This window comes from Vombatus ursinus, unplaced genomic scaffold (assembly GCF_900497805.2).
Source record: "Vombatus ursinus unplaced genomic scaffold, bare-nosed wombat genome assembly UNPS02010284.1, whole genome shotgun sequence".
In the NCBI taxonomy this organism is placed as follows: Eukaryota; Metazoa; Chordata; class Mammalia; order Diprotodontia; family Vombatidae; genus Vombatus; species Vombatus ursinus.
Genome location: NW_020950062.1, coordinates 6,498,517 through 6,514,605, shown reverse-complemented (window position 1 = coordinate 6,514,605; position 16,089 = coordinate 6,498,517). Strand labels below are relative to the sequence as shown.

At 38.3% G+C, this 16,089-nt stretch overlaps 1 protein-coding gene across 3 annotated transcripts in view; it reads right to left on the bottom strand.

Moving 5' to 3' along the window:
* SAMD12 (sterile alpha motif domain containing 12) overlaps positions 1 to 16,089 on the bottom strand; it is a 509,235-nt gene that overhangs the window by 141,633 nt on the left and 351,513 nt on the right. Inside the window, exon 5 of one of the 3 annotated variants that reach the window (XM_027854049.1) lies at positions 14,684 to 14,750. The exons of the other annotated variants lie outside the window; for them this stretch is intronic. Within the exon in view, the coding sequence (XP_027709850.1) occupies positions 14,746 to 14,750 (5 nt within the window). The 3' untranslated portion in view covers positions 14,684 to 14,745. Of the gene's footprint in view, positions 1 to 14,683; positions 14,751 to 16,089 lie in introns of those variants that run through there. 3 annotated transcript variants of the gene reach the window in all.

Here is a 16,089-nt window from a genome sequence, read left to right as displayed (position 1 = left end):
AAGATCCAGGCTTCATGACTTCCAGGTCAATGTCTTTCCCAATACATTCCATTTCCTCTGTTTGTGGATTTCTGTTTTTTGCTGAAAATTTCCTTTGGTGGAGGGCTGGTGATGGAAACACATTCTGATAAAGGGTCCAGGATGAGGAACTTGTACTTAAAGCACATTAAAGACGAACATTTTTAAGGGGGGTAATTTTTGCCTTTAATCTTGCTAAAGCATGAAGGGCAGAGTAGTTCCAAACGTCGTTACATGTCCCTGTTCAAGCTTTGTCTCTTCTCATCCATTTTAAATTATCTGGTAGTAAAAGACACATTCCTAATGCCTTCCAATATACTTTTCTTGTCTATATCTACTAACATAATTTGATACATAAAATCTATAGGACAAAATTCAATCTGCGTTAATCCTTATATAGGATCACGAGAATTCATTACTAATGATAATGTAAAATAATAGACTTTTTTGAAACTAAAAAAAAACCTTTAAAAATGTTAAGATATTTAGCTTCCATTTTGTGTAGAAAGCAATAATAAAAATTTATTAATTTGAAGTTCCTGATGTCCAATTCCTTTTCCCCTTTTGTCTCCACTGCTTGTGAATAAGTAGTACTACTAGGCTTTTCACAGACAGGCATCCTTCTGCTGCCCTCCCGGATTCCCTGTAAAAGCTGTCAGTTTTTGTGGAACATGATGTACTCTATAAAAGAAACAATGCAAGGGTGCCTGTCCTCAGAGAAGTTAACGTCACGGAATTGCAGGTTGTAAGGAACTTTAGAGAGTATCTAGTCTGATGGGGGATATAGGATCAAAAAGATTAGACAACTTACAAAGTAACCTAAAATGGAGTGCAAATTAAATTAAATTAATAGTAGCTTTTGGTCAAAGGTTAGAGAAGTAGAGCTAGAAGGAATTCATTGAGTCCAACTCTCTCATTTTATAGATGAGGAAACCCGAGGTGTACACCTACTTCGCTTGGTGATCTCATCAGCTTCCATGAATTTAATTATCATGTCTAACACCAGTGATTCCCAAATCTACCTTTCCTGCCCCAACCCCTATGGTGACCTCCAATCCCTCGCCTCTAACTGCCTTTCAGACATCTCAAATTGGATGTCCAGTCGACATCTTAAATTAAACACATCCAAAAGAGAACTAATTAACTTTCCTCCTAAATCCTCTCCCCTCCCACCTTCCTCATTACTGCAGCAGGCAAGGACATCTTCCCAGTCCCTCAGGCTCCCAGGAATCATCCTCCATTCTTCACGATCTCTCACCCCCCCATCCAATCTGGCCAAGGACTGTTAACTTCACCTTGGTGACATCTCCCAAATAGGCCTCTTTCTCTCTGACACTGCCACCGCATTAGTGAAGGCCCCCATGACCTCATGCCTGGATTACTGCAATAGTCTGCTGGGGGTCTGCCTTCCTCAAATCTCTTCCCACTCTAATCCAACCTGCATTCAGCCACCAAAGTAATTTTCCTAAAGCACAGATCTGACCGTTTCACCTCCCTACTCAATAAACTCCATTGGGCTCCCTATTGCCTCTAGGATCAAACAGAAAATGCTCTGGCGTTCAAAACCCTTCACAACCTAACTTCCTCCTCCCTTTTCAATCTTCCTATACCTCACTCCCCTCCATGAACTCTTCGATCTAGTGATACTGGCTGGCCTCCTGGCTGATCTATGAATGAGACCCTCCATATTTAGGCTCCGGACATTTTCTTTGCCCCTCCCCCAGGCCCTCCCTATACTGGGAATTCTCTCCTTCCTCATCTCTGCCTACTAATTTCCCTAGCTTCCTTTAAGTCCCAATTTAAATCCTATCTTTTATAGGAAGCTTTCCCCAATCCCTCTTAATTCTAGTGCCTTTCCTCTGTTAATCATTTCCTATTTATCCTGTATATCAGCACATCTTAAACTGTGGGTCACAACCCCATATGGGGTCACGAAAAATTTGGCAACAGTTAAAGGTTTCTGAATGTGCAACGACCAAAAGTTAATTAAAAATCAATTGTGAAAAAAAAATCAAATGTGTAATGAATCCAAGGTGTTTCTGGTAGTGCTTGCCCGTGTTGCATCCCACAATTTCGTTGTAGCCTTGGTTCTAAACACAAAGCATGGCGCGCTTTGCACTGCACATGCCCTCAGGTCACACAAGGCCAAGGAATGCTGCCAAACCACCAAAAGGGGTGGTGACTGATAAAGTTTATGAAGCCCTGCTGTACATAGCTTGCTTTGTCTATACTTGCTTGCATGTTGTCTTCCCTATTAAACTGCAAGCTCCTTGAGGGCACAGACTGTCTGGGCTTTGGCCTCTTTCTGTATCTCCCAGTACTAATAAATACTGATTGACTGATTGTAGATACAAAGGTAGCTTTAAACAGCATTTCTTGGATTTGAATTTGGATTCTCTAATTCCATATTAAGTTATCTTTCTATTGCAACTCATGTAAAAAAAAAAGTAGGAGTTTGAGTTCTGCACACTCTCTTCTCTATTCATCCAAATACTAGACACCGTTCAAGGCACATCTCATATCTTGATTCCTCCATGAAGCCTTTCTAGACAATTTAAGGGCAGACTGATCTTTTCTTCCTCTCCCCTCTTAGGGCACCAATGACAGTTAGTTTTGTCGTCACTTTCCCCAAGTCTCATCTCCCCAGTTTGAGCACAGGCTCCTCGATGGCAAGAACTGAGTCTTTAACTTTTCTTGTTTCAGGCTGGTATAAGACTCTGTTCCAAAAATTATCAGGCTTTACGCCTAGAGGCAGTATAATGGCACCTCAAGTTCATGTGATTCTGTCCTCTGCTGCTTTAGAGAGTTTCTATTAATCAGAAAGTTAAAAGTATAAGCACAATTGCTCCTAGTTCCCAGCTAGGAAAAATCCTAACAACGAAGCCGGGTTTTGGTTTTCTGCCTTAATAAACATTTCTATTTATTGAAGCAGAATCCAAGTCATCAGAGACATTTGAGTAAAGAAGCATTGGAGTACATTCAGTCTTAATTTCTTCATTTCTAAAATGAAGTTATAGGAATAAAGGACCTCCAACAATCTTTCCAGTTCTAAATTTATGATCCCATTGGGAAGGCAGAGAGGGGGTGGCACTGTACTCTCCTTTTCCTGACATAAGCAATGACACTTTAGACTAAGTCTCCAGGTCAGACCAAATGGGCAAGCTACATCTAACCCTGACAGTTATGTATTTCTTTATTCTAGGCTTCCTTCAAGAAAAACCAAAAGACAAGTAGAGTCTGCCCTGTCTTGCTTGGATCTCCAAGGGCAATGACTGATGAGATTAAGAAGTTTCTGTCCTCTCCCCTAAAATACAATAAATGGTCCTCAAGACCAGTGGATGACTGGTTGTAAACCCCGCATGTTTATTTGTTTTCTCCATTCTGTAAAGAACCAGCAGCCAGCACCTCATATTCCCAAGTCTGATTGCTCCATAGAGATTCCTTACTTTATTGCCAACTGATTCTTCTCTCAGTCTTGGCTTTTAACTGTGGATGTAATGAAACCCTTTACTGACTTGTACCCTCAATCGAAAACAGGTTTTCTTGCCAAAAACATTACAATCCTAAGATGAAATTTAACCAGGATAAATGTAAAGTTCTGCATTTCAGTTAAAAACATCAAATGCATTAGTAAAGAATAAGGGAGAACTAGGTCAATTAGTATTTCAAGTAAGAGAGGTTGAGGATTTTCCTTGACCAAAGTTCGATGTGAACCAACCATGAGTTACAGCTGTACAGTATCAATCCATATGAATAGAAACATAGTACTGCTAATAACAGGGATGTTGTGTAGTGGAAAGGGTCAGCTTCAGAATCAGGAAGACCTAGATTCAAATTCTGCCTTTGTAACACACTGGCTATGTGACCCTGGGCAAGGTTCTGTTATCTCACAATGCCTCAGGCAACTGGACAAGGCTTTGCTGAACAGTTACTTATTTTTCTGAGTGATACTATAAGAATGATATCACCTTTGCTGATGGAATTACAGGTATAAACAAACCAAAAATAAAAGTTCAGTTCAAGGGAGGTCAAGCAAGGCTATTGGTACCATTTTCTTCCAATAGCATTTCTTACATCATATCTCTATGTCACATTTTGGTAATTCTTTCAATATTTCAAACTTTTTCATTATTATCATATCTGTTATAGTGAGCAGTGATCTTTGATGTTACTATTGTAAGTGTTTTAGGGCACTGTGCACCACGCCCATATAAAACAATGAATTTAACTGATAAATGTTGTGTGTGTTCTGACTGTTTCACTGACCAGCCATTCCCCTGTCTCTCCCTTCTCCTCAGAAATCCCTATTCCCTGACACACAATAACATTGAAATTAGGCCAATTAATAACCTTATAATGGCCTCTAAATGTTCAAATGAAAGGAAAATTTAACCAATGAAGTAAACTTCACTGTTATATTATTTTCAGAAACTACCACAGCTACCCCACTCTACAGCAATCACCACCCTGATCAGTCAGCAGCCATCAAAATACTGAGGCAAGATCCTCCACCAGCAAAAAGATTACAATTTGCTGAAGGTTCAGATGATGGTTACCATTTTTTAGCAATGAACTACTTTTTAAATTAAGGTATGTACATTGTTTCTCACACATATTATTGCACACTTAATACTATCGTGTAAACTTAGCTTTTACGTGCATGGAGAAACCAAAAAATTTGTGTGATTTGCTTTATTGTGATATTCGCTAAATTGTGGTAGTTTAGAACTGAATCTGCAATATCTCTGAGGTATGCTTGTATTAGCTATACTTCATTCTTTTGGCAGAATTCTATCTGGAATATTGACACTAGTAGGTCCCATCCCCAGTTGTTCCATCATTTTGCTTCTAGGTAATGTGTTCATTTCCTTAGCCTTCATGCGTATCAATTTCTCCCCTTGATAAATGATCTAATACCTGCCCCACTTATTCCACAAGGTTTTTGTGAGGGTTAATTTAGTCAAGGTATTAAAAAAAAAACCTTGAAATGTTTAAAGCACTATATGAACATAAAACCTGGGAGAGAGGGATAGTGACACAGGAGACCAGATTAAGAAGTCTCCCCTGCCTTTAAAATATAACAAATGGCCCTCAGGAATAGGGACTGACTGGTAGTGAACCTGGTATGGCAAAGTGCTTGCTTATTAAAAGTTTCCATTGATTCTCTTGAGTGAGGCAAAAACAATCTTTAGGATATTGTCTTCTTTCAGGCTGATTTGTCTTCAAACTAGATTTTCTATGCATACCCTGCAAGGAAAGCAGAGACTTTGTAGATGTTTTTGCACAGGCAGTCTTATACTCTATCTTTCTCCCTCCTCCTGCCTGAAATGTACTCCCCTTTCCCTGTTTCTTAGAATCCCTAGATACCTTCAAAGTTCAGCTCAATTACCACTTCCTGAGAAGCCTTTCCTGCCTCCCACCCCACCCCCATTACCCTCTAGTAGTTAGTATCTCTGTCCTCTTCTTCATTACCTTATATTTATTTTCTATGTACTTCTATGTTGTATGTATTGTTTACTCTGATAGAATGTAAGCTCTTTAAGGGCAGGGGTTTTTCATTTTGTCTTTGTATCTCCACCACCTGGGAGACTGTTGCCTGGTAGGGATTGATTGATTGGCTTGACTACTCTCATTGAGTATTCACAGAAACAAACAAAATCATAATAATTAGTTTTTCTATGGTTTTAATTTAATTTTTCCAAAAGGGTTTCCACTCAAGATGTTTCCTACATGATGAAATCATAGGTCTGAACCCTTTCCTTCCTATCAAAGTAGGTGTATCAGTGAGCCCATGCATAGTGGAAAAAAAAATCTCACTGCAATGGTGGGGTAAGGGAGGGGAAGAGATTATCAGTTTACCAATTTCTTTCTAAAGGCTGGAGGGATGCTGGCACGAGCCTGTTCAAGGAATGTGGAGCAGTTCTGTAAGGTCTAGGGGATGCTGCATTATTATGTACAATGAATCCTGGCTACGAGGGGAGAACACAAAGAAAGGCTGACCAGGGTCAGCCACTTTCTGTCTTCTTTCACTTCAGAGGATGCATCTCAGGTGGCTCTCCCTGACAAAGATGTGATAAGACAAAGTAACTCTCCTATTTCACAATGCTGGGAGGCCAGGTCACTGGAGTCTAAATCTGTGCTTCTTGGCAGATTCTAAACACACTCTACAGAAAAGGTCAGGTAGAATCAGAGGATGTTGGATCAAGAAGAAACCCTGGGGATCATTGGGTCTAAATCTCTCATTTAAGAGATGAAAAAGCTGAGGCCTAGAGAGGCTAGAGGCTCTGACTAAGGTTCTGCAGCTAGCTAGTTTGGGGGTAGAATCAGGTTTAGAACTCAGGTCTTTAGGCTCCTACTCTTGCTCTTTCCAACTGGTGGCCCAAGAAGATGAAGTGCTTGACCTGGAGTCAGGAAGATCTGGGTTCAAATCCAACTTCAGACACTTACTAGCTGTGAGACCTTGAGCAAGTTACTTAACCTCTGTTTGCCTCAGTTTCCTCAAGAAAATAGGCATAATAATAGCTCTTACCACAGTTGTTGGGATCAAATGAGATATTTATAACATGCTTACTGCAGTGCTTGGCACACAGTAGGTACTTAATAAATGCTTTTTCTCTAACCTCTCTCCCTCTTTTCCTCTTTCCCCCTTCCTAGTAGTATCATTAATGTTTGACGTGAAAACATCTCTTCACGGTTTATAAACTGTTTTATGGGCATGGTTGCAGGGAGGGGAGGAGAGTGGAGGACCAGAGATAAGGGAAAAAAGAGTAAACAAATAATTTATTATTTATTTTTGCTATTTTGTTTCTACTCATACCTTATATCTTCAATTGCACTTCTCATTAAAAAACCGTTTCAAAGGTAATATCTAAGTAGTAGGTCTCAGCTTCTACAAAAACAAACAGATTAATATATCTGGGCCCTCAAACACTGAATAACTTGGGGAACAAACAGATTTTATTCACACCAGTCCAATGAGGTATCTTACTTAGAAAACATTTTGTCATCACTGTAATGGGCAGGCTAAAAAAAAAATCACACACCACACCACAAGGTGCTTCCTTACTCTAAGAAGAGCTCAGGGATACAGCTGCTGAAGAGAAACGTGAAATTAAAGAAAGAATGAAATGTGTGATCTTATTTAATCACACCTGGTGCTTCAATTTTTCAATAACAGCACCCTGCTACACGGTATCAAATTGGTTTTACCAAGAAAAAAATGTAGCAGGAAGATGAATTAACTATTTCACTGCTAAATCTCTGCTTGGTGAACAAGGTGCTGTCGAAAAGTGAAAGAGCATCTCAGTTTTCCCATCAGGAACATATTGGAACTAAAATCCCCTAGGGGCTGGCTTTGAATCAAATCATCACCCCAGAGGAGCCCTATCTCCTGAGGACTTGTTCACCTACTCTATAGTGGAGGGTTTGGTCTATTTTTATGCCAAAGACATCTCTCTGATCAGAATCTACTTGAGATCTCCTTAAAGTTTGACCTTGTTAGGGGTCTTGCTTCATGTGCTTAGGTGCTGGTAGGCATTTGAAACATGAGAAAAAATGGCTGTTTTGAACCATTCAAGAGTGCCAAAATATGAGGAGTTTAGAGCTGAAAATCTGTGCTAGAATTCTTATTTTGGTGGGCTTTCTCCACACCTCCCCTCCTTCCCCACCCCTCCCCTCCTTCCCAACGAGGCATTAAGGTGTTACATTAAGGTATCTTGGGACTTGTACTGGATGTCAAATATAATTTGATTCTGCAGGCAGCGCACTGTGTGACTGTCCATGTCTTAGTGGCTAGTTAGACACTGTATGGCCATGGTGTATGCACTAATAAATCACTTTCTGTAACAGACAGCAAGGTGCTTTGTCTAATGTAAAAATGGTAATTGTGGTCAAATGTTTCATTCTTCTGGGGGTAAAAGCGCCTTCTACGTGATTCCACTTAGCAGCAGAAAATAAAAAGCTAAGGTGTAATTAGCTTAACATAACCATCTTTATATCAAATTTACAGAGAAGCAAATCAAACATGAAAAACAACTAGAAAGTTGCTATTTTCGGCTTTTCAATAAAGTAACATCAGAATGCACTGCCGCAGGCACACAAATGACTCCCCACCCGTACAGATGAATAACTTGTTCCGTGATGGTTTGTTGTTAAAGCTGGAACCACTGATTTGGAATTACATAGGAAATGCAAAAGATGGATTTATATGCATCTAGCCATAACTGATTTAAGGAGCAAGAGTTTTTAGGTATTTCTTTTTAAAACCAACCTACTGATAATATATCAAAAGCCAGAGATGAAAGCAATTGAAATTGTCTCTTCGTTTCTTCAGTGTTAACCAGCAGATTGCTTCCTCACTGCCAGGGAGTTTCACCCTAGAAAGTAACCATTTGTCTCCCAGACATCAGGAAAAAACAATGTCCCAAAAATCAATTTTGGGATTGCTAAAATCTAAAACATTCCCCGATATGTTGCAAAAGCCTCAATGTATAGTTATAAGATGTAGATAGAAAGGCAATTTTTTAAAGGAAATATACACTCACCTACAACTACATATAGTGCATCTTTTTGGTTCCTAAAAGAGGCTTGAAGAGTTTTCAAGGGTTATAGCCACTGGCCACTTACTGGCAAGACGGCATCTGGGTTGGATTGGCTGGGATCAGCTATGGCAAGTTCAATACTCTTTGCACCAGGGCTGTGGCATTTGTTATTCTCTAGACAAATCTTCAATCTAAACAGTCGAGAATACCAAGGATGACTTTTAAGGATCTCCAGATCCATTTTCATTTATCTACATGCACAGAGGACATGATATATTTTCATCCATCCGAACACCCTAATTGTTAAGCAGTCAAGCTGCACCATACAACTGGAAAACTACTTACCATCATTTATTAGGTCATCTATGTAGACAAATACTTCCCACCTATCTTTTGGCTAAGGATTAACTCCATAGATCAATCAACCCATCTCTTCACTAGTCACAGCCAATGTATTCATGCTTTTACTTTAATTCTACTTCTAAAAAATCCCTCTTTGCATGTTTGCCAACTCTCTGTAGGTGAACACGATATCTAAAAGTGAAAGAAACTCATCTGTTTGAGGCTAGGAATAAGGGCAATGGCAGAACCTGGCATCTGGCAATGGGTTATTTAACTTATTTCAAGTATTCAGCTTTTCTCCTTTCCTTTCCTAAAACAGGTTGCACAAGTGGCTGTGTCTTATTTAGTCAATACACCAATCATTTTTCATAAGTGTGCCTGGTCTGCTCCCTGTTTTTGTTGAGGTTATAGTAAATAGGTCTCTTACAGATCCCTGGTCCAGTTGGGTCTGATGTGTGATGATCTTATTCCATTAGATTGCATGCTCCTTGAGGGAAGGGACTTTTTTTTTTGCCTCCTTTTGTATCCTCAGCACTTAGCATAGTGCCTAGCACATAACAGGCACTTAATAAATATCTCTTGACTGGTGACATTTCTTTGTTGACCCCTAAACCATCACAGGGCAGTTTGGAGTTGCTGCTTTTGCTTCTAGAGGCAGCTAGGTAGTTCAGTGGATAGGATCTGGAGTCAGGAAGACCTAAGTTCAAATCTGGCCTTACATACTTATTAGCTGTGTGACCCTGGGCAAGTTACTTAATCTGTGTTTACCTCAGTTCCCTCATCTATAAAAGTGGGAAATTAATAGTACCTACTTTCCAGAACCAAATGAGATAATGATTGTAAAGTGCTTAAGCACAGTGCCTGGTATGTAGTAAGCACTATATAAATGTTAGATATTTATTTGTTATTTAGAGCTCTTGATCCATGTTCTAATTCTTTACTTTTATTGAAGTCCATAGGATCTACAGAAGGATTTTGTCACTTGATATATGAGTGCAAGAGCAATAGACAACTTTGGATGCAATTGAGGTTATGTGACTTGCCTAGGGTCACACAACTAGTAAGTGTCAAGAGTCTGAGGCCAGATTTGAACTCATATCCTCTTGACTCTAGGGCTGGTGCCCTATGCACTGTACTCCCAGCTGCCCACAAAAGCATATTTTTTTTAAAAATTCTTTTGGCATCTATAAGTTCTACAGAACTCCCCACCCAGTCAAACGAGAACTAAAATGAAGAATTTAGCTAAGGTTAATTCCACTGTCCCCTCTTCCAGAATCACACAATGTTGGATTTGGAAGGAATCTCACAGGCCACCTTTACCTAATTGATAAAGAATCCCTTCTTGTCATACCCAACAAGTGGATGTCCATCTTTTCTTGAATACCTCCAGTGAGGGGGAACTCAGTATTCCCAAGGCAGCCTTTTCTGTTAGGAAGTTTTTCTTTATCTCAAGTTGAAATTTTTTCTCTGAAATAGCCACCCACAGTTCCTACTTCTCCCTTCTGGGCCTAAGCAAAAAAGACTAATCCTTTTTCTCCAGGACAGCCCTTCAAATACCTGAAGACAGCCAATTTTCTCCTAAGTCTTTTCTTTTCCTGATAAATATCCTTGGTTCTATTAGCCAGTCCTCATGTGGCATGAACTTGGGGTCCTTCAACAACCTGAATGACTTCTCTAGGTGCTCCCTATCTTATCAATGCCCTTCCTAGAATGTGGGACTCAGAACTGAACACAATATTTCATGTGTTGTTTAATCAGGGGACAGTAAATGGGACTGTCATCTACGTCTTGCTGGATGCTACCTCTCTTAATGCAATCTAACACTGTGTTAACTTTCTTGGCTGACATATCCCATTGATGACTTCTAGAGAGCTTGAATTCAATGAAAAACTATCTGATCTTGTCCAGATTAACTGATGCCAAGGAAATATGTTTTGTATGATTTCACATGTATCATATTGCTTTGCCATTTGGGTGGGGAGGGACTGAAGGAAGAGAGATAATTTGGAACTGAAAATTTAAAAAAAGAATATAAAAATCTGCTACCTAACCATGCTTTCTCCATTGTCTACTTATAAAATTGATTTTATGAACCCCAAAATAAGATTTTACATTTATTTCTACTGAATGTCATCTAAGGAGATTCAAATACGTGTTGTAGTCTGTTACACTTTCTCATTATACGTCAATACAAGAATCCCTCTTACTATCTATCTCTTCTTGTTGCAAGGATAAAGAACTGGAACTTGCCCCATTCTGTAGTGAGTCATTGCTCTGTTTTCCTATAAGTTCCTTAAAGGCAGGAGTCATTTCTTAATTAATATTTCCCTATTATTATGCTATAAGGAATGACAAGCAGGATAATTTCATAAAAACCTGGAAAGACTTACATGAACTGATGCAGAGTGAAATGAGCAGGACCAGGAGAACATTGTACCTAGTAACAGCAATATTGTATAATGAAGAACTGGGAATGACTTGACTGTTCTCAGTAATATAATGATCCAGTACCTCAAAGGACTCATGATGAAACATGCTATCTACCTCCAGAGAAAGAACTGATATTGTCTGAATAGAGAGTGAAGGATACTACTTTTTATACTCTCTCTCATCTTCTTGTACAAAATGACTAATATAGAACTGTTTCATGTGATTGCACATGTATAATCTATATCAGATGCTTACCATCTCAAAGAAAGAAGAGGAGAGGGACAGAATTTCGTATTTTAAACTTTAAATAAAATTTTAAAAATCATTTTAACATGTAATTGGGGAAAATAAAATATTATTTAAAAAATAAATGTCTATGGAGGATAAAAATATTATATTTCCCTCAGCACTTAACATGGGGCCCTTGCATATAGCTCTTCAATATTTTAAGTATTTGTAATTTTACTGGTGTAGGCATTACATTTATTGACATAGATTATAACTTCTCTATATCTTAGTAGATAGACTTTAAGAGTTCTTAAAGCTATAGCATTCATCTCTCTGCTATTGACCTGGTATAATGAGCTTCTTCTAAATCACTCTGGACAACAGACAAGCAGTCCATCACCAGGCCACCATTTCAAATCTTTCCAGCTTGGTAGATCCTTCTAGAACTTGCTTCTGGGATGACCTTCTAGAATCCAGGGTCACCAACACACCATGATGAGGCATCATAGGAGAGCTTTCATAGCACTTAAAATAATGAGCATTTATTAATTTGAATTTACTCTATATTCTCCTGTAAGTGATAACTTATATTATGGAAGTGATTCACAATTATTTAATGTTGGTGTCACACCTGTCAATTGTGCCTTGGAAAAGGAATTAGGAATCACTGAGGGATATGAATCCATATACACCCATGCCTTACAATATAAACATAAATTAGTCATTCATTTTTTAAAAAAAATTCTGGAAATGAGAAACAAAAGCAAGAATTTTGTCTAACGAACAATTCAGTTGAATGTCAGGCATGGCAGCATTCTAAGTTAGAATAAACAAATCATTAGATTTACTGAGATCTCAATATCCAGCCCTCGAATATTCAGGCAGGATTGAACTCAACCCTATGATAGGCAGGATGGTGAAATGCAAAGAGCACTGTAATTGGAGTCAGAAGACCTGGGTTCAAAATCCAACTGGCATTTACCTCTTGGATGACTTCCCTGGGTAAGTCAATGAATTTCTCTCATCTTTAGTTTTCTCATATATAAAACAAAACGATGGTCTTTATGATTCCTTCTAGCTCTAAATGAGGGATTCTTAACCTTTTCTGTGTCATGGACCCCTTGGTGAAAAACTGTGGACCTCTTCTCAGAGTAATATTTTTAAATGCGTAAAATAAAATATATAGGATTACAAAGAAAACTCAACTTTAGAAACAAAACTTTAAAACAAAAAGCAAGTTTTTTGACCCTACGTTAAGAATCCTGTCTCTAAATCCTACCAATCATATTAGCTATACAATTTTAAAGGTATATAAAAGAAGACACCACAGTATTTTTAAGCTGATAACTTCCAGGCTCTTCCCAATGTTTAACCTAAATCCTAATTGATGCTCTTTTAAGCCTTTTCTCAACTCTTCTATCTTAGGAGAAAGCTAAAGAAACTTAATCTTTACTACCTACAGAGTGTCCTTTAAAAATTCCTAAAAATTATCCTGCAGCCATCCTTTTTTCATAGCAAAACAAACTCAATTCATTTAGTATTTCTCATGGGTACTATTTCCCAAACTGTAATAATTTTTATTGTTCACCTATGGACATTGTCCATATTTTCCATATCTTGAGTCAATTGTGGAGATGAAAATTATAATTGCCCAACAAAGCCCTAACCATGGCTAAATAGAGAAGAAAGACTAACGTGTGGCTTCTCTGGGCAATTATTGAAATTTCAATAATTTGTTTGATCATCCTAATGTGGAAATATGTTTAACATGATTGCACATGTATAACCTCTATTAGATTGCTTACCATCTTGGGAAGGGGAAGGGGGAGGGAAGGTAAGGAGGGAAAAAATTTGAACTCAAAAATCTTACAAAACATGAATGTTGAAAACTATCTTTACATGTATTTGGAAAAAAATACTATTAAAAATAAAAGAAAATAAAGCATGCTAAAAAAATGTTTGGTCATCTAGCTACCATATGACATTGTGACTCCTATTGTAATGCAGAGTCAGTTAGGACCCTGGATCGTTTTCTGCCATATTTATGTAAAACTGATTTTATCTTTATTCACATCAGCTCATTTCTCTAATAGTATGGTAAATATTTTAAATCTGTTTCTCCAAAGAAATTGCCTCTGTCTGAGGTGGTACTTCCTATGAATGGAATAAGCCGACTCTCTATGTTATCACTTAATTCAGGAATTGTTATACACTTGGCAAAGCAAAAGAGCACTGGACTTGGGGTCAGAAGATGTAGGTTTGAATACTGGCTCTGCATTTAGTACCTGTTATGACCTTGAGAAAGTCATTCACTTAAGCTCTCTGGGTTGAAATTTCCTCACTGGTGAAATGGTGGCAAGAAGGCCTATATAAACCTTGAAGCTTTAAAATGGTCTACTGACGGTAGTTGCTATTGTAATCACTAGGTGGTGCAGTGGCTAGAGCGCAGGGCCTGGAGTTAGGAAGACTCATCTTGCTAAGTTCAAATCTGGTCTCAGTCACTTATTAGACTTGTGACCTTGGGGAAGTCACTTCATCCTGTTTGCCTCAGTTTCCTCATCTGTAAAATGAGCTTGAGAAGGAAATGGCAAACCACTCCAGTATCTTTGCTAAGAAAACCTCAACTGGGAGTCACGAAGAGTTAGATGTGACTGAAACGACAACAACAACCTAGAATCGTGGCATCTATGCCAGAGGGTGAGATACTGCTGGGGCAGAAATTTGGCTGCTGTCTCTTTAATGTCTTTAATTAATTAATGTTTTTATTTAGTTAATGTCTTTAATTCTCTAACCACCTCCACATCTAATCATAATTAAAATTTTATTTTTATACATTTATATTACCTTCTCACCTCTGGCTCCTAGAAGTTAAGTGACTTACCCAAAGTCACACAGGTATGAAGACAGCAAAGTAGGTTTTGAACGTGGGTCCTCTAGTTTCAAATCCGTTGACCAATATACCACCATACCAAGCCTAATGCCAAATGATTCCTCTCAAACTACTATTTTTAATGAAATTGTTAATGTTCCCATACCCCAAAACTGACCACAAAAATTATTCTATTTTATCTTGCTGCTTTAAAGGTAGAGTTCCTCCATGTGTTTTCTCAATTTCTTCCTGGACCCTATCCCTCTCAGCCGCTCCAATACCTGGCAGACTCCATGTTGGACACCCAATAGTCATCCTTCACACTGAGGACAGGGAGAAAAAAAGAAATAGACAAAACTGTAGCTTGAGAAATTCAGATGTAAGAGGAGGCTTTTTCATACAATAACAAAATCACTCATCTTTGGAATATTTTACCAATGGAGGCTGGAGAATCTCTTCCTGAGAGCATTCAAAGCAGGCACATTCTTGCTTAGGTGTGGTCCTATCAGAAGGTCAGGTGACTGCCAAGCTCCCCAAAAGCTGCATGATTATATCACTACAATCTTTCCAAAGTGGTCAAGTCAAGAAATGGCAAAGGGAGAGTTAATGCCATTTTAAATGGAGTTTAGAAGAACATTTTCTTATTGGAAAAGAAAAACTGAAATAAGGATGATTGAAAAATCAAGGCCATTGGTGCAAAAATGGAAGGTAAAGGATAAAAAGGAAACATATTTGTTCACATGATCACATACTTATTCTTGAAAAGGCTTTAGAATGCACATGCAGTTAAATACAAATGGTTATTTCATCTTCCCACCTCACAAGTATCATTCTTAGCCTTGAGAGTCTCTCCATTGAAGAGAGAGAAAAAAAGATGGACTTAAATTGAGAATTGAAGGTGTCTGCTTTTATATATGATGGATATATTCATTTCCTAGAATATACTATATATTGGACATTGGGTTTAGGAATAGAAAAGAGACTAAATATGCAGAAGCCAGACAGCTGAGCAACTGAATATATATGAAACGATTCCTGAACGGGGTTAACTTCTTAACTGAAGGAATCCTGATGGCAAAGTGCCTACTTCCTTTCTGATACTTGCTCAGGGCCCTACAAGTCTTCAATATATTTTAAGGCCTCTTCCATTTTTTAAAAATTGTTGTGTTTTATTGTTTAATTGTGTTTTATTATTGTGTTGGGCATAACTCACACATGATGACCCTTGAAAACCTTGCCTTTCTCTTTTCCTCTAGACTAGTCCTAGGATAAGCCCTCAGCACTGTGAGGATGATTTTGTCTTTAAATAATATATTCAGTGAATTTTTATTGAGCACCTACTGTTTCCAAACTATTATGCCAGGCATGGTGAACTGGTAACAGGTAATCTTCCTTTACTCTGCTACAGAGGACACAAATAGTAACTCATGTCCATACTATTAAAAAACCCTTTGCTGAAACAATCTTCTATTACATATCGCTATTGATCTACCAGTATTCTTTTGGAGAGATGATATGACAGGGCATAATATGCTAGATTTAGAGTCATGAAGACCTGGGTTCAAATTTTGCCTTTGGCAACTTATTAGCTGGGTGACTTTGGTCAAGTCACTTGATCTCGAAGCCTCAGTTTTCATTTGTAAAAAGGAGACAATAATCCAG